The sequence below is a fragment of the Parus major genome, chromosome 9, assembly GCF_001522545.3.
Source record: "Parus major isolate Abel chromosome 9, Parus_major1.1, whole genome shotgun sequence".
In the NCBI taxonomy this organism is placed as follows: Eukaryota; Metazoa; Chordata; class Aves; order Passeriformes; family Paridae; genus Parus; species Parus major.
This window is the reverse complement of record NC_031778.1, coordinates 221,185-239,659: the sequence shown is the minus strand read 5'-3', so window position 1 is coordinate 239,659 and position 18,475 is coordinate 221,185. Positions and strand designations below refer to the sequence as shown.

The 18,475-nt window shown below is 45.7% G+C and overlaps 3 protein-coding genes across 12 annotated transcripts in view; 1 reads left to right on the top strand and 2 right to left on the bottom strand.

The window, feature by feature from the left end:
* Positions 1 to 6,037, top strand: part of WDR33 (WD repeat domain 33) — a 67,245-nt gene extending 61,208 nt beyond the window's left edge. For both annotated transcript variants that reach the window (XM_015637229.3, XM_033516694.1), the window contains exons 20-23: positions 859 to 1,025; positions 1,157 to 1,249; positions 2,005 to 2,190; positions 4,696 to 6,037. In XM_015637229.3, coding sequence (XP_015492715.1) covers positions 859 to 1,025; positions 1,157 to 1,249; positions 2,005 to 2,190; positions 4,696 to 4,925 — 676 coding nt within the window. In that variant the 3' untranslated portion in view covers positions 4,926 to 6,037. The remainder of the gene's footprint in view (positions 1 to 858; positions 1,026 to 1,156; positions 1,250 to 2,004; positions 2,191 to 4,695) is intronic.
* Positions 449 to 9,396, bottom strand: SFT2D3 (SFT2 domain containing 3). 9 transcript variants are annotated; one of them, XM_033516699.1, is made up of 5 exons: positions 7,540 to 9,396; positions 5,385 to 5,618; positions 4,667 to 4,852; positions 1,982 to 2,420; positions 449 to 1,226 (listed from the first exon to the last, which is right to left on the bottom strand). In XM_033516699.1, exon 1 carries the CDS (start codon positions 9,294 to 9,296, stop codon positions 8,640 to 8,642), a length of 657 nt encoding a protein of 218 aa, XP_033372590.1. In that variant the 5' UTR covers positions 9,297 to 9,396; the 3' UTR covers positions 449 to 1,226; positions 1,982 to 2,420; positions 4,667 to 4,852; positions 5,385 to 5,618; positions 7,540 to 8,639. The 9 variants fall into 9 exon arrangements, with proteins under 9 accessions (XP_033372590.1, XP_018863320.1, XP_015492728.1 ...); XM_019007775.2 differs by lacking the exon at positions 1,982 to 2,420 and having other exon boundaries at positions 7,540 to 7,668; positions 7,974 to 9,396; XM_015637242.3 differs by lacking the exon at positions 1,982 to 2,420 and having other exon boundaries at positions 5,530 to 5,618; positions 7,540 to 7,668; positions 7,974 to 9,396.
* Positions 9,397 to 16,634: 7,238 nt separating this feature from the next.
* FBXL12 (F-box and leucine rich repeat protein 12) overlaps positions 16,635 to 18,475 on the bottom strand; it is a 2,572-nt gene continuing 731 nt past the window's right edge. The window contains exon 3 of the mRNA XM_015637240.3: positions 16,635 to 18,364. Within this exon, the coding sequence (XP_015492726.1) occupies positions 17,591 to 18,364 (774 nt within the window). The 3' untranslated portion in view covers positions 16,635 to 17,590. The remainder of the gene's footprint in view (positions 18,365 to 18,475) is intronic.

Here is an 18,475-nt window from a genome sequence, read left to right as displayed (position 1 = left end):
AGTTATTTACACAGCCAGCTGCAGGCTTACCTGACACGGCACTGACAGCTCAGGAAGAGCCATTCTCCTCTCTGAAGAGCTCTCAGAGTCCCCCACTGCAGTGCTGGAGGAGCTGTACTCAGTTAAGATGCAGCGCAGAACCCAATCGCAGCAAATTCCATTGGTACTTACAGACAGCAGTTATCAACTTCAGGGTCATAATTACATTTTGCAACACAAAATTCATTACTGCAGTTGGATAAACTGCTCTTCAGGTTGCAGAATGCCACTGTGCACTGTTCAGCCGCCTCTGTGCCTACAGATCCAAGGGCAGCCTGGATGCTTTTGCTAAAATTGTAAACTTCGAAGAATGGAATGAAAAGGAAAATTGTCTGGCAAAAGAATCATAGAATTAATAGGAATGAGATCCTGTACTGTTTTGTTATAGCTACGACTCTCATTGCTTCTATGTTTTGTTTGTTTTATGATGGAAATGGAAAGGGAAGGGGAATGTAAGACCATCAAAATTAAGTGGAATTCACTTCTACTTTTCCTTGCCTTACCTCACCTTGTATCTATCATCGCTCATTGATTGTTTTTCCCAACTTTTCATTAAATGAATGCAGTATGTTTAATAATATTTTTCTTGTATGAAAAGCCAGTATAATCAGTGGAAGGAAATAGGAAAGGAAGGTTACAGAGCTTACTATCAAAGTGCTCAAAGGCAGAAATGAGCACTTTCCCACCTACAAATTCTGTTCTAGTAACTGTATGTGCTGTAGCATTAAGTGAAAACAGTTCAGAAATTAGTTGATAATTAAACTGAAGCTGACTCAGTGATGCCTAAAAACAACATTTGTATCATGTTCTTTCTTGTAGCTTCCGAAGAGGAGGACCCTCAAGACATGAGGGCCGGGGACCCAGGGGCAGAGATGGCTTTCCTGGCCCTGAAGATTTTGGGCCAGATGATGCTTTTGACTCTCCGGATGAAAACTCCAGAGGAAGGGATCATGGTGCTCGGGGGCGAGGTCGAGGTGCTCTCAGAGGTAAGGGGAATGTTCTTCCATGCAGAAAGGCAAGGGTGAGGAAGGAAAGGCATTTTCTTGGGCAGACACCGTTATTTTCATGAATACAATGTCTCTTCTCACTCCTGTCTCCTGCTTCTCTCACTGCTCAGGAGTTCGGAAGGGTTTGCTTCCTACTCCAGATGAATTCCCACGCTTTGAAGGAGGGCGGAAACCGGAATCCTGGGATGGAAACAGAGAACCAGGTAAAAAATTTGGTGAAGTTTGTAGACTTCTACAATATAATAACTTAAACCAGAAATTTTTAAAATCATGTCTTGTACCTCATATGTTTGTTACCAGCATTTTACCATGAGATAAACCAAATGCAGTTCTTTGGTCTTTCAAATTTAGGAAAAAAGAACTATACAGAATTTAACTGAATATGGCTGTCTTACTGAAAAAAAAAGTGATTGTGGCCTCAAAGCCTTGATTTTCAGTTGTGTTCTTGTACAGTCCACAACTGCCTGGGCACTTGTCACCTCTGGATGATTGAATCACATGTCAGAGGGGTTTTTTTTAAAAATATGTATATGAATGCCAACAGTAATCTTTCTCTGGGTTGATATCTTTTCAGCTGCAATGTCTGACAGCTTATATCTGCAGTTGTGTTACTAAAGGCAATCCCATATGGGGCAAGACAGAGCTGTAGAATGTCAGGGAAAACAAAGCACAAATGAAACATGAATAAATGAAGATGTGATTGTCTCTGAAATATATGGAAGTATTTTACACTGGAAAGAACACTACATCTGCCACACTTTTCTTTCCCATCATCTTTAAAATCTGTTTTACCTTTAGCTTTTTTACTGAAAAATGGGAGGGAGGAGAAATTTTACATAATTTTAATTTCAAATTGTGTGCCAAACAGTGTGGGTAGTTTGTAAATTTATGTGTCTGCCTTCAAAAAGGAGGAATAATGATCCAATGAACATTACTTATCCTGTGTTTTCATGCACAGGTCCTCGTCCAGATCACCCTCCTCATGATGGGCACTCTCCAGCCAACAGAGAACGTTCCTCTTCACTCCAGGGCATGGACATGGCCTCACTGCCACCACGGAAACGCCCCTGGCATGATGGACCAGGAACCTCTGACCACAGAGACATGGATGCTCCAGGTGGACCTCCAGAGGAGAGGGGCAAAGGTAAAAAGCCCCTTTGACTGAAACCCTTAAGTAACACTGGCATGTGTTTTCAGCATTAAGTTTATCCAGAACGTCTCTGTTCAGAGGGGATAAAGCTGAGCTGGTAAATATCTGATTTTACCAGCAGGGAAGGTAAGGACCAGTCTTACAGGAATATAAGAACAGAGGAATTTTCAAACATCAAATCCAAATCTTGTCTCCAGCATCACAGAATCCCCTTCTTTATTGCCCTGTTCAAAAATAGTTGGTTTTTGGTTCCTTGTTACTCCAGCTGGAAAACTCATTAAGAGCATTTTTTCCCTCATTTTTGGAACAGTTGTTTATTAATATTAATGCTTGTGATCTTATCCTTTAACTCAAATATAGGAACAGTGAGCCTGGAATGATGTGTCCCTAATGTGCTCTCTAAACCTCTGAAGATCTGACTTACTTAAATATTATTTTTATATTTAATGGCTGTCTAGTTACCTTTTGTAACTCTCTAATTGCTTTAAGAATGATACAAACTTTTGATATACACAACTTCCATGGACAGACCTCTAAAACTTAATTGCAGTAGAGTATGCTTAAACAAAAAAAGGAGGCCAAATGTTTTTCCCTTGATCTATGCTTATCATTCACTAATTTCATTTGATGTCTTGTGTTGTAATTAAGTTGAATGTTGGTTCCTGTAAGACTGAATGCCACCTCTGATTGCACTGAACTCCACCAGTTCCAGCATGAACCAGCTCTTCTCCAAGTCAGAGCTCTGATCTGTTTATTCTTTCTAGAATCTGTATCTTCACTACCCTTGTTACTGTGTATGTGTTACTTTGAGTTTTAAATTATCCTTTTTTAAATTTAATGAGGTAAGTAGGAAATGCACACACTATTTAAGATGTGGTGTAACCATAGGTTTCTACAGTTCTCTTGGATTTGTTCCACTTTCTCCATTCTTTCCTAACAGTTGGTATTGTAGTTCCCTCTAAGTGTGCACATACTACTGTAACCCACAAAACACATTCTTTTGGAGTCAGTCCTATTAGCATCACACCAGTTCTTGATCCTATTTCTTCCAGATCTCAGGACTTCTGTTCTCTTGTGTAAATACTGTCTTTCTTTGATGTCCTCACATTGACTACCCACTGTCATGAAGTGATCAGTGCCAAACATCCATCTCGTTTGCTTCCAGATGCTGAGCTGGCAGCCTGCAGCTGAATTTGTTGCTGTCAGACTGCACAGCTTTGTCTCTGATGCCACTGAACACTGAACCCCATCCCACTTCTCTCACCATTGTCCCAAAGCTCATTCAGTTTTAACTGCATGTCACTCCTTCTCTGCATGGACTTTACTCCCAGCATAGCATTAACAGCAGGTTTTGTCATTCCTTCAGAGATATCTTGAATACAACTGCTGATAAATTTTTCTACCAGTATTTTTCCCTCCATATCCATGTGCTGTAGTTCTCAATTTAGCCAGCATCTATCAAATCTGTAAAGATTCCTTTCCCAGCTTCAGTAGTGCTTACTGAGAAGAGTAGTGATAACTCTATCAGATTCCATTTAAGTCAAAACAATTGTCCAGGCACAAGTGTGTTAATTAATTCACAATGTGCTAAAGGAAGTTTAGAATGATGGCAGAAAGCCTGATAAACAAACCATGAACAATACACTTTCACATGTGGGCTATGTCACCTTCAATTGTATTGGTAAAATAATTTTAAGATTAAATCTTCATGAATATTTCTGTGAAACAATTTGGTGACTGTTTTACATGGAACCAACCACAATCAACAAAAATCACTCTTACTAAAGTGCAGCAAAAATACCTGAATTTAGCTGTAGTATGTGTCCTTAAATCAAGGTTATCACTGGCTTTGTTTTTTTTCAAAATACTGCTTATTTTAGGCTAATGAATTGGGTAGGGTTTTTTTAATGTTCATATCAAATGTGTCAAAACCAAAAAGGTATGTGAGAGCTGGAAAATTCTATTCCTGGCAGTAAGAGCTTGAGTAGTTTTTGTTCCTGGTTAGTAGTAAAATAAAGCATTTTTTCATTAGTTTTAGCAAAACATGGAACAAAACAGTAATGTTACTCATGATCTTCACCATCAGCCTCAACTGTCTCAAGTTGTCAACAATGCAATGTCTTTGTTTAGGATTAAAAAAAAAAAGGTATTTTGCAATAAAAACATAGAACCACAGGTAGTGTTGAAACACGAGAACTGGCAGTTTGGAGAAAAAGCTGACACTATTCTGACTTCATTTCAATGACTGCTGACAGTAAAAACATAAGCTCCTTTAATTCCCAAGGAATTGCTTGATTGTTGTCTGTTTTCTGAACTGTAATGGAGGCACTAAATCTGTATAAGAAGATTGCACTGAGGGTGGAGACATAAAACTGCAGGTCTCAGCTACAGGTGCTTTATGAATGATGACACCACAGTAGAAGCAGCTCAATAAATGGCATGTCTAAGAAGGGACTCAGCTCAAACTCACACCAGTAACTGGCTGTGCTTCCTTTGCAGGACGAGGCAATTCAGGACCTTCACAGAGAGCTCCAAAATCTGGGAGGTCCAGTTCTCTAGATGGAGAGCACCATGAGGGATTCCACAGGGATGAAGCCTTTGGTGGAGGCCCCGGGGCAGTCAGTAACGCTCCTCGAGGAGGAAGGAGCGGCAGCAGCTGGGGAAGAGGAAATAACATGAACTCTGGCCAGGCCCGGAGAGGAGGATCTCGGGGCGGACGGGGCCGATAGAAGAGGCTTTGACTGGGTCATGCCCAGTCCTTGTGGGACAATATTTAAATAGACTGCTACTCTGGACTCAGTCACCTGCAATGCCACGAACCTGGATTCTTGTCACCTGCAATGCCACGAGCCTGGATTCTTAACTGGGATAACTGAATGTGCATTAGTTCCTAACAAGGGTCTTTCTTTTCCCAAATCAGTCATTTGCCTCTAGCTGCAATATTGTAGCTAGCTTTGTTTGGTTCTTTCCACTCCCATTCCCCTCACTTTCTTGTTTTGTCAAGACCTGGAATTTCTTTTAAGTGTTGTGGAACATGGAGCATCTCCATAGATTTCAGTTCACCTCCAGACAGAAACTTGTTTCTATATGTACAGTTTGTCAAAGAGTTACGTTGGTTTTGTATGAATACAGAATGTAATTTGCGCAAAAATTAACAAAAAATCAACAGTGTGTGATTCTTTACTCACCTATTACTACAGAGGGTTCTATTTAGGCAAACTTGTATTTCAGATGGGGCAACAGTACTACCTCCTGCAATCTCAGCAATTTAGAATACTGAGAGCTGGTTCCTAGTTTTTTGATTTATCATGTACAGAGAAGTTTCATTTTCACCTTTAGCCACAGCTGTCTACAGATTACAATGGTGCTGACGTTAAAATTCCAAAATGCAGGCAATCACCACTGCTTGCTAGTCTGCCAACCTGAAACAGAGAAGAGTGGAATAGTGTTTAGAACAAGTTGTCAAAGACATAGCACGAGTTACATAACCTGGATCGCAAGACAGACATCACAGCAAAGATTGGCATTCTACACTTCAGCTAGGTGAGCCACAGATTTTTGTTCAAAAACAGCATCTGTTTATAGAAATTGAGAAAGAAAGCTTAGCATCTTGATTGGCATGTTTTACAGCAGCTGTGTGACACATTGTTTAAAGCTATGGGTGTTCAGCAGAGTCTAGTGCATTAATTGCTGAAGTGCAATTCATCATTTCCATAATAAGTTTTTTAAGTGTCTTTTTCTTTAGGATATTGTTACCTGATTTTACTAAAGGAGGGAAATGAGGAGGAGGGGTTATTCCCATTTCCCACATTTCATAATAAAGCTGTTTACCAACCATTAATTTGTTTTCCCCATAAATCATTCTTATTAATCATCTCTAGCCACCAAGTTATCAAAAGACTCCTTTAATACCTAAAGTATTAAACAGTGAAAATGTCATCACATAAGTAATTGTTCTAGAGATACTCCTCAGGAAGGTCCTGTATTAAAAGTAGAGCACATAATGAAAAATCACTGCCAGGTTTCCCTCTCTCCTGCCTTGCATTTCAGGTTATAATCAGGCTGAGAGTTCTAGAGGCTGCTGTGACCCAGTAACATGGCAGCTGGTGCATCGTCTCATGGGCAGGTTTACTAAGGACTGGCTTAAGTCCTGATGTCCCAACTTACTTAAAGACATCAAAGCACAGATGCTTAACTGTTGTTCTTTTGGCTCAGTCAATCACAAGTACCTTTTTTACTTGGTTTTTAATTTGTGGTGTATAAAAATACATTTGAAAATTGTAACTGATCATTAGCCTATAAAATCCTTGTCATGGGGCTTAGAAGAGACAGAATGGCCTTGAAGGAATGAACAAGAAACAGCTGAGATGCATCTGATGTGACACAGTTTGTCCCTTGAGAAAAAAAATGCTTTTTAGCTCTATCTGAAGGACTTCAGGCACTTTGGGTATATGTCTGGGAGTCAGGACTAGTTTTCATGCCTAATGATTTAATTATTGGCGAGAGGAAATCTTGCCCTCTTTATTTAGCAAATCCTGTATATGTTTAAGGGGCTAAAAGAGGTCTAATACTTGGAATATATGAGTTAGAGGATGAGCTTCAGGCTTTAATTAAACCACAGTCCTCTACCAAAACAAGTTAAAGTGTACCTAACACTAAGAGAAAACCCAGCTTTATCTACACAACTATATTTCCACTGATGATTGGTTAATTCCTTAACTATTATGGTAGTGTTTAGTAATATCCTTCAAGGGGCAGCTTTTAAATGGAGTTTTGAAGTATTTCACAGTCATATGCTCAAAAAGTACTAAGAAAATTTGATAATTCGATCTATTTTCTACAAAATCTTAAAAGGTAACAGCATAGCAGAAGAGACAGAAACAGCTCCCCAGTCTGTGATACCATGACCCACTATTGCTGGGAAACGGGCAGAGTTATTTAATGGGAATGTACTTCTGCATTCCTCAGGTCATGTTCTTTTACCAGTGCTGAGACAGATTCTTATGCTCTACCTGTTAGTTCAGAGGTTGCCTCAGATTTAATTTCACACTGCTGTTAGGAATAAAATTTCAAAACCAGAGAGCTAATTTAATGCTATTCTGATAGCTCTGATCTACATTCTTAATGGAAAAAAGTGACCATTAGTGAAATGTCTATACTGACAACTGGACACAAATAGTTTTATTAAAGCAATCTATGTACACTTAAGTACCGCCTTTAACAATTTCAGTTTGATGCAGAAAAGTATTTGGTGAATATGTTAAAACTAAATAGTGCTAGCAGGTAAGTATTGCAGTAGCTTTATTTTCTCCAGAAGGCACAAATGCTCAGTGAGATACTCACTGGTGGCTCTGTGCAGGTGAGGGCCCGTTGTCCCATTTCCTTGCAGCAGTCCAGCACACAGCCCAAACTGGAGCACCCAGCTCTGTCAGCCTGAACTCGGCACCCTCCTAAGGCAGCTCGGTTTCTGCACTGAAGCAGAGCTCCAGTTACTGGCAAATCTATTTTTGAAGGTCATGCTGTGACAAGTAAGCAAGTCCTGCCCAAGTTCAGAGAGCAATACATATACACAACAGTAAAGTTCTGAGAGCTGAAGCTCCCCTTTTAAAGCCCAATTTGGTCCCTTAAGAGCCGCTGTAAGGCAGCAGTGCCTGCCAATGCTCTTAGCCAACATTAGCTCTTTGCATCCTCTCATCATCATGCAGGAACACCCCCTCCCCTTACAATTATGGGCAGTGTTTGTGATCCACAACCCGAGGAAAGTTTTTTTCACTTACTGGATGGTTATTTTAAAGCTGCTTTTTAGAAAGAAATGCAGTTCAGTGGCCACAGTCTTCATATTCACCACTGGTCTGAGGTGACAGCAAAAACAGTATGTGTTCATAGTGTAGGGGTCAGCACAAAATGAGGTAATACCAGTTAATTTTTCAATGTTCTCCCCCAGATTCGATCGCATTTTGCTAAATCATCTTCGTGTATTAGCGCTCCTCAGCTGCTCCTCAGGGCAAGTCCATAATGGCACCGCATCGGCTCCGATCTCTCGCTCCGCAGCAGCCGCTGCAGCAGCCGCAGGGTCCCAGCTGGAGGTAGAAGCGGGATGCTGGCAGCTCCCCACCCAGAGGTGGAGCGATGCCAAGGCACGGCTGTGGAGCTGACAGCGCTGGAAGGCAAAGAACGAGCTCGGGGGCGGCTCGGCAGGCTGACCCCGCACACAGCACCTACAGCTAAGCATCGCCGGGGCCGCTCCGGGCCGCCAGCCCGGCTGCTGCTTCTCGGGCGCTGGCGAGGAAAACGTGTCAGGACGTGGAGGAGGCGAAGAGAAGCGGCGTCCCCCGTCTCGGAGCCGGCTCTCGGTCCGCGTGCGAGGGACTCCAGCGGGGACACGGCCGCTCCTCCCCCGGTGCGGCCGCACAGCCGAGCTCACCGCGGCGCCCGGGCCGGTCTCACAGAGGCAGCGCCTTGCCTCGGCCGCACACCGCGGCGCGGAGCAGCCCGCTGAGGCGGCGCAGGCCGGCGGCACCGCCGGGGAGCGCGGCCAGGAGCGCGGCGGCTGCGGTGCCGAGCTGCGCGGCGGCACCCAGCACGGTAAGCGCGGTGCTGCGCAGCACCAGCGCGGCGTACAGCGTCCCGAGCAGCGCCCCGAGGTACAGCAGCGCCCCGCGGCCGGGCTCCCGCAGCAGCCGGGCGGGCCCGCGCAGCAGCGCGGCGGCGCCCAGCGCACAGAGCGAGCCGAGCGACCAGAGCAGCGCGAACTTGCGGGCGCGCAGCAGCAGCAGCGGCACGCACAGCCCGGCCAGCCCGAAGCACAGCGCGGCCAGAAGCACGCACAGCCCGCTGCCCGCCAGCCGCTGCCAGCGCGACAGCCCCGGCAGCCACGGGTCCTCCTCTCCCGTCCAAGGCCACACCGTGGCGCCCGGGGGAGCGCCCGACGGGAACGGGTTCAGCGCCCCCAGCCAGGCCCGCAGCCCGCCGCCGTCCCCCGCTTCCTCCTGCGAGCCGCCGCCGGTCGGCGGTGCGGGGACCGCGCTGGGGCCGGTGGCGGCGGTAGCAGCCTTGGATTGCGCGAGGTACTCGTGCAGCTGCCGGCCCAGGTCCGCCATGGCGGGGACGGCACCGGGCGCTAGAACGCTCCCTCCGCCCACCCCGGCGCTGCCATTTTCCCGAGCAGGGGCCACATCCGGGGCACGGCAGAACGGGCGGCCGCGGGCCCCACAGACAGGCGCGCATGCGCTGCGGAGCGTGAGGCGCGAAGCGCGTGCGCGGGGAGCGTGAGGGCTGCGCCGGCTGAGGAGGAGTGAGGCAGCCCGGGCGTTCTACGGAGCTTGTGGGGGCTGAGAGGTCTGGCAAAACTGAGAGGGCCATGGGGACAAGGAGATCTGTGAAGTCTGTGAGGATTGGGAAGGCTGTGAGTGGTATGGTGGCTGTGAGGGCTGTCTGGGGCTACGGGATCCCTGACGGCTGTGTGGGTTGTGAAGGGCTATAAGCCTATCAGTGATTGACAGGCAGGACTAAAAGTGATTGATTGACAGGTGGGATCAGCCCAGGAGATGGATTGACAGGGGGTACTAAGAGTGATTAAGATGTGGAGTGATCCGCTCAGACTGACTGATAGGTAGGGCCAAGAATGATGAGGGTCAGCCTCGCAGTGATTACAGGCAGGGCCATGGGAATGCCTCTCACCTGTGGGGCCCCAGACTTTCCTTCCTGTGGAAAAGAGTTGTCCTTTGTAGCTAGCTTCCATGGCTGAAATTGAGATTCTGCCTGTCAAAACTGTGCACATCCGAGGATTATTCCCAGACAAAAGCTGCCAGACTGATGGGTCTCGCTGGTCGTGACTTCCCAGGGATGGCCTCCCAGCTGCCCCTAGAGACACTGGGGCAGAGGTTTTCCTTCCTGTGGAACACAGCTGTCCTGCCTGGCCAGGCAGCTGGGGCCAAACTGGGATTCCGCCTCCTAAAACTGCCAACATCCAGGGATTGCTCCCAAATGAAAGCTGCCAGGACAGACCTGGCTGGCCTCCCAGAGGCCACCATTCAGCTGTTCCCAAGGCACTGGGCTGTCCTTCCTGTGGAAAAGTGCCATCCTTCACAGCCAGGTACCTGTAGCCAAAATTGGGATTCTGGCCTTCTAGAACTCAGAACTTCCTTGGATTGTTCCCAGGTGAAAACTGCCAGGATTGTCAGCTCTGAGTGGCCTTGTGGGGCTGCCTCTCAGCTGCCCCACAGACACTGCCAGGCTTTCCTTCCTGTGGAAAAGGGCAGTAGTCCTTTACATCCAGGCATCCAGGGCTGAAGGTGGGATTCCACTCCCGTATCAGCGCATCTTGCCGCACGTAAGAGCTTCTCTGTTGCTTGTTTACTGGTCAGATAAACAGGACAAGCTTGTACCATGTACCAAGTCTTGTACCATGGGGTTAAGACTGGTCTGACATCTGGAAGATAAAGCTGGATTTCTGACTGACAAACACCTCACTTTATAAAAGCTACGTCAAACTTTGACAAAGCAGAAAATTTTCATACTTTTCTTGGAAATGTGTAGAGTTTCTCCCATGAGCAGGGCTGCCCGCTTCACAGTTACTTCCCTGAAGGTTAAGTGAAAGGAATCTGTGTACATTATCATCATTTCAGTGGTCAGTTACATTTGACTCCTGATCAATACTATTTCTTTTGCTAGCTTTAATATAGGTACCTTGATATCCTGCACTGTTTTGTGTTATGCTGTAATCTACTAGTACTACTTCAGAGTACCAAAAATTGCTCCCAGACAAAAGTTGCCAGGACATATGGGTCCCACTTCCTGTGAGCTGCCTGTCATCTGCACTTGAAAATCTGGGGCTGTGAGCTTTCCTTCCCATGGAGAAGAGTATTATTTTTTTATTTTTTTTTTCTTCCAGGAGCCCACTGCCAAAATTTGGATTGCACCTCCAAAATTCAGTATATATTCAAGAATTACTCCCAGATGAAACTTCCCAGGACAGACAAGTCTGGCTGGCATTGGCCTCCCTTTGGCCACCTTTAAAGTACACCTGAAACACTGGGGCTGTAAGCTTTCCTTACTATGGAAATGCACTGTCATTCTCATCTAGGAGTCCATGGTAGAAATTCTGAATCCTCCTGTACCTCCAAGGATTTCTCCCAGACAAAAGCTGCTGGGACAGATGAGTCTCCCTGGGCTTTTCCTCCCCTGGGCCACTTCTGACCTGCACATAAAGTACTGGGCTTATGTGCTTTCCTTCCTATGGGAATTAACTGTAATTCCCATCCAGGAGTCCATGCTGGAAATTTGATTTTCACCTCCAGAAGTGCAGTGTGCTGGACTGCTTCTGTGCTGATACATTGTCCTGCACCACAGCAAATTGGCATTTCAGACTCCAGGAGACTGCAAGTGCGTGATGCTGCATAAGGCTGCAAATTAACCTGCAGAACACCATGGTTGTGTGCCAAGTTGAAAGGCTGCAAGAGGAGAGTGTCTGCCACATGATTGCCTTCCAAATTCCTGTTACCAGTCGTAAGGGGAAGGTCAGCGAACACTATCTGTGCTGGCACATGTTCCCATTCCAGACTTATGCTGAAACAATTCTGTTTAGCTTTAGATTCTGAGACTCAGCAAATATTATGGTAGAAAGCACTGAGAAGAAAAGTACGATATTGCACCGGTGTGTTTGGTGTGGCTTACATGATGCAAAAGGAAGATGCAGAGCAGCACTGGTTCAGCAAGCTGTTGCTGTCTCAACATTTAATTTACATCCTGTGAAAAACAACCACACCCTAGAGTCATGAATTTTCCTGCTCAGATGCATGTATCATCACATTCTTTCACTCTCCAAAACCCAGCTTCAAAACTAAACATGTCCAGCATGGAACTTTATTAATATGTTTCTTTCTCTCTTTGATTCTGCTGTGCTTCTCACATGTGGATTTCCCGGTCTCTTCTGAGCTGGGCTCTTTCAGGATACTCCTTCACAGGGAGTTTTGTTTATCTCAGTCCTCCAGGTCAGGACACAAACTCCAAAGCTCGTTAGGATCTTGTTTCTCCTGTTTATTAGGATGTTATCACAAAACTTGGCAGGTCTCTCCAGACTTTCTGCACAAGTTTAATTCACTGCAACCTGGCACATTTTGGCTCTGATGGCACAAACTGGCCCTGAACTGTGCAGCCTTTTTATCTTTATACTTATTCCTATCCAATTAACAGTAGACACGTATATTATTTTTCTTAATGACCCAATGACCCATCACCTGTGTGCTGCATTGCAGCATTTTCTATCCAATCACTTACTACTACCAAAAAGCCTCTAGAAGAACATGAAGAAGAAAGAAGAGACAACACCCTAAATCCTCCACTTTGTCTTCAGCTTTCTATACTAGCTTAAACTCTAAACTTTAACTTTTTCACCCACTGACTTAAGAAAACTCTCTACACACTCAGACTTTTAGCTTTTCTAACAGTTGTTTTCATGTAACACCATGAAAACATGCCCATAAATTTCATGTTATATGAAATTCAGTGTTCTCCTGGATCTCAGAGCCAGGCACCAGAGCCAAGGGCACACACTCTGTGTCTCAGACTCCAACACAGCAGTGGTTCTCCTGCTGTAGCTTCTAAAACAAAAAATAAGCGCAAGCCTTCCTTTTCCCACTGCAGTCTCTCAGAGTCCAGTTACAAAACTAAGAACATTCAGCAGTTGGTCCCCTGAAAAGGTTCTAGAGAAGAAAGAGACCATGCTGGAATTCGCTTTCTTTTTGCAGCCTATAAACTGCCCAGACACCAGTGAGACGATTCATTTTCCTTCCCAGTTATATGCAGGATCACATTCTTTCAGTCCCGAAGATTCAGGATCCACAACGGAGCCCCGACACCAACTGCTCCCACACTAACAGTGCCAGGACAGAAAGGGCGTGACCTTCACCTGGGCACTGTGGGGGCTCACAAAACACACCACACGATGGCGGTGTGCACTTGCAAAAGAAGGAAATGCACCTTGTCTAGCTCTAAACCGCTCAAAATGCAGATCCGAGTTCAAAACGTCACTGCTGACAAATAAACTGTCAGGACAGAAAGGTTTTACTGACGTTCTCTTTCCAAGAACAAACTCCTATTTGCACCACACTCAAAACGAACTCCTCTGTGCTAATCAATTTTTTCTCTCTCGCAGACTCTGGCTAAACATGAAAACCACCGGCAAAAGTGTAGCTCACAAAAATGCCAGCTGAGAAAGCTGTTGCTGGCCAGAACTGCCACGGCACCCATCGAGCTGCACCCACACACCCTGCTGTCAGCACTTTTCTCCTCAGCTCTGTGTACATCAGAATCCTTCAGTCTCTCAGAACCAAGAGCCAAATCTCAATGGCAGTGCTGATTGCTCACAGACTAAAGGTACCGAGACAAAAGGCTCAACACCTTGGCTTTTGCATTCTCACTGTAACACTTCAGCAGCTCTAACCCATGGAACTGGAGAGTAGGAAACACAAATTCACCAAGATCACCCAAAGGAGGGAGAAAAGGCACCACAAGGTAAGGGAGGGGTAGGTAAGTCATGGCAGCAGCACAGTATGTAAGGTAAGGCAAGAGAGCCATAGAAAGGGAAGGAAACCAGCTGGGCCTTGTGTTTCAGGTGCACATGATGGGCTACTGAGTAAACACCAGCTTTCTGTTCTGACACCTCTGGTGTAGAAAATCCAAGTATCACCAAGTGAAAAGGTGAGGCATCCTCGACTCTTAGTGTTTAATTTCTGTCAGCTTCCCAGGAAGGCTCTAAAAACTACCTTATCCCACTACGGACTAAGTACAACCAAAGTACAATTAGTACAGGTTTTATCCGCTTTCTTGAGCCCCATGTTGGGCACCAAAATATTTGTCATGGTTTAAGACAAATTTGGGAGGAAACTTCCCAAAGGGTCTCCTCTAAAAAAGCAGATTCTAGCAGCCCCTGCCCCAATGAATTCGGGAGAAAATCTCCTTGGAGAAAATGGGGGAAAAAAAAAAAAGTTTATTTAGCAAGCAAAGTATTCACAAGCATGAAAAAATAAATAATATTAACCTATAAAACCTCTCATTATTCTGAAGAGCTGGCAAATTCCAAGAGTCCTGTGGTTCAGAGAGTCCTCTGTGGGTGTTGCTCAGTCTCAGTGTCTCCGGAGTTTGGGCCACAGTGCAGCTTGGGTGGCTCCCAGGTGATTGTTCTGGTGTCCCAGACCAGAGAAAAGCTGAACAGTTCCAGAAAATAAAAACACCATCACAGGAAAAACTTTGTTGACTCAGCTCATAGACATGAAAGTATCTTTAAAAAAAAAGCAAAGGAAAGCTGTCTTCCCTCTATCCGTTCTGCAGACAGCACACTGAGAGAAAGGAATCCCAGGGGAGGAAACAAAGCTTTCAGAAAAAACATTCTGCTCTTTCTCCCCCTTGTTCACTCTTAAAGGCACAAAACTTATATCTGGACCAAAAAGACAGATGATGGGGATACCAGACCATACAGTCACCCCAGGACAATGTTCCGTCACACACTTTCAGTCTCACAATGTCTAAACTGTCAATAGATGTCCCACACTGAAAAAATGTGGCAGGACAAAAACAGTTGTTGGATTAGCCTTGCAGCCTTTCCAGAACACACCACACACTGAAGCTATGGACCTTCCTTCTCAGCTCTGTGTCCTGTTGTACTGTCACATTTTTTTCACTCTTGCAAATCATAGATTGCAAATTTTAAAAGTCCAGGAGCTGATCCCATACGAAAGGTCTTAAACCAAAAAGCTGTTGAGTTTTCTCCTTCCTTTACAACCAGTGAACTCCTTCAGACACACCTCTGCATTGCACTTTTCAACTATTTTTACCATCACAAACTCTCAGGCTCGTAGTCTAAATAGAAACTAAAGTCTCCAAGTGCAGCTTGTACAGATAATTATGTGTGCCATGAGAGAAAGATTTTGGTGACCTAACCTTATAACTGCACCCCTCCCCATGCCTCTTTGTTCCTCCACATTAAGCCCTGGCATCTCATCCAGTCTCCCCTGCCTCAGGGTGCCCCTTGTCCCTGCTTCCCTGTGCCTCTGTCCCTGTGTCCCCTGCTCAGTGCCTCTTCATTCCTCCTGTGTTCCCCCTGTCGCATCTCTGGTCTCACCTCATCCTGTCCCCCATCACCCCATCATTCCTCAGGCAAATATCAACCATTTGTGCTTTTATTGTGGTTCTTCCCCAAATGTTTGGATTTTAAAAGGGACAAATCCTCTGTTTTCTGAGGGGGGTTACTCCAAGTGCAGAAATGAGCAGGTCTGGAAGATAGGAAATGTTTTGGAGATTACCACAGAAGGCATGGGTAGATGCACTTGGCTGAGAAAATAAAATGGATTTGGGTCTGATAAAACACCGGGGTACAAATATTAAATACATACATGTATGCAATTGTGGTACGTGTGTGTAAGCTGGTGTGTGAAGAAGCAAAGCAGCAGCTTGGTCACTCCCTGCAATTATTGATAACCCCAAATTTTGTGGTTTCTCTGAGTTTTCTGTTCACTTTGAAGGCTGTGGACTGCTGCTCCTGTTGGGATGCTAACACCAGTTTTGTGTCCTAGCATTGCTGAACCTTCAGCTGTCTCTGTTGGACATTGATTATGTATTTTTTAAAACACTTGTGCTTTGATGTAATTATGTGTATATGGACACTGAGAAGGTGGGGTTGGGGGAAGAAACACTCAAAACAGCAAAAGATGAAATGGAGATGAACTGAACAGAAACCCCTTGAATTTGGAAATCAGAATAAATAAAGGTCAAGAGCAGCCCTCCAAAGAGCTTCAAGCAGGTATGTGAGGAGGGTGAGCAGAACCAGAATTGCTGATTAAAGACCTTCCAGTTGTTTATTCCCCTAATTTGCCTATAGGCATCCAATATTTACAGTTCTTCTCCTGCTTCCAAACCTAAAACACTCCGCTTTGCACCATATCAATTATAATTGCTGTTCCCTGTTCAGCAGTTAGTTAATGGAAAACTGACATGTTGTGACTGTGGGGATGTTAAATTCTGGTGTTGTGCCATCAGGATTGCAAAGAACCTGCTGTAAAGATCAGGAGAACACTGAGGTTCTTGCAACATCTCACTGTGCCTTGACTGACTGATGGATTTTTACTGGTTTTGATTTTCCCTTTTCCTGTTGTACTATCCCTCCCCATCCCAGAGAGTGCTGGAATAGGGAATGCTGGAGCCTTTTAATAAGGCTGAGTCCATCAGTATTAATCTCCTTGTCTGGGATAAACATGGAGCAGTAGCTACTCAGTCAGCAGCCTTGGGATGCTTTCCAAAGCAGAGCTGGAACATTTTACCTTTGGATATTTGCCCTGAAGCTACCCTGAGACTGGATTTAGGAACAAAAAAGAGGCAAGGGCACAAAGGCCACCCAACAGCAATGGGGATTTCACCACAGGGAAATTTCACTGCCATCCAGGACCATCTGAAACCCAAAGGTTTATTGATTGTTCTACAGCTGAATGGAGAGCAGGGGGTGTTTGGGATGAGAAGAGGCAGAAAAGACTCAACTGAGGCATTAGATGTCCTGCTCTGTTTCCTGTGGGATGCTCTTGTCACAAACAAGGCTATCCTAAGGGGCAGGAGAGATGCTGAAGCAGGTTAAAAAAAAAAACACCCAAGTCCTAAAAACAAGGGTTCAAATGAAAGTTAAAAGCTTGCAGATTTTTTAAAATAAATACAATACTTGCTTAGACTAAAAATTAAGAATCACAACATAACATTTAGGTGGTTATCTGGTGTTAGGATATGAGGGATGGGGAGGAAGAGGATGTGAACACAGACAATAAAAGTGATGAGAAAACATGGATGCTACCAGCAAAACCCAGAGGTTGCCTGGGGGCAAACAGGATGTCTGGCTCTTGGGACCTGGTGTTCAGGAATCCTCATGACCAGTCTGACAAGTGACTTGAAGATCTGAATTTGAAGCAAAGGAGAAGGAATTGGTAATGCTGAGGTTTTGGCTGCCAGCTCTATTTTTTTCCATGACAGAAGGGTGCCTCACTTCACTCCTTGAATTTTGCACTCATTAAGCTGCTGCCTGATCCTTGGCAGTGAAGAAAGAGGAGAAGACAGAGCTTAAACTTGTCATCACCCCAGACAGCTTTTTGTCAGTGGGGTTCCCAAAGTCTAGGTGTGCTTCCCAGCTTTCCTATTCCTCTGATCCATGGAAAACAAGGAGAGGGGAATCCTACCAAATGCTTGTTAACAGACTTGTTTACATGACATTCTCTTTAACATATTTATATGAAAAAATGTAATATTTTAAGGCCAATGGGAATTCTGTCCCAAAGCTACGTACATGAAAACAGGCTTTATAAAAAGAGGAAAAAAGGAGCACTTCAGGTGTACTAAGGAAGAATAGCACTCCAGGCTGTCACAGAGTGTGAGATATGGTGCAATGTGGAAAATTCTCCTGAATTTTACCAAGGAGCTCATCTTCAAAGCAAGTTCCACCTAATTTGAGGTGGTTCAGGCGAGGCAGCACTTGCAACAAAGCGATAACAGTACCAAGGGAGACCAAATCATAGAGGTCAAGGCACAGGGTCTCCAGGTACTCCAGTGTCACAATAGCAACCAGCCCCTTGTTTGTCAGAAAGTAGGCATTGCTGATTTCCAGGTAGCGGAGCTGCTTCATGTGGCGCCCGATGAATACCATGGCAGCATCACCAATGATGCAGTGCCGTAGAATTAGGCGTTCAAGCTCTTCCAGGTGGGGAGCTGCTGCTTGGATCCCCTTATCAGTGATGCGGTAGGTGCCACAAAGGCTCAGTGTCTTCAGGTGGTTCTGTGAGGAAACGTCAAGAAGATGATGGTCAGAAAAGGTGGGAATGCTGTGGATAGCGAGGTGCTGTACCTGTGGTGGTGGCACCGAAGGGGAGACGCGGAACCAGGCATCGGGGATGTCACAGAGGCTCAGCTCCAGCGTGGTGACAGAAGCGGGCATGCTCTCGTACGGGACGTGGCGGAGGTCGGTCTCGGTCAGGCACAGCCGATGGAGCTGGGGACAGCGCTTCCGAAGGGCAGCCAGCAGCGGCGGTGAGAGGAGCCGCTGCTTGCGGCCGGAGCGAGGCGCGCCCCGCATCCGCAGGGAGCACAGGCTGTCGGGGAGGCGGTGGCGCACCAGGTGCCACAGCGTGCGGCGGGTGATCTGCGGGTGGAAGGGCCCAGTTCCAGGGGACGGCTGGGGAAGGGCACCCCTGTCGCAGTGGGGCGCTTCCCCCCGCTTCCCCTCAGTTTCTGCCCGCAGCAGGGTGATCTG

Excerpts from the sequence above, each read along its gene's own strand:
- SFT2D3 (XM_033516699.1), bottom strand. The coding sequence starts at position 9,296 with ATGGCGGACCTGGGCCGGCAGCTGCACGAGTACCTCGCGCAATCCAAG.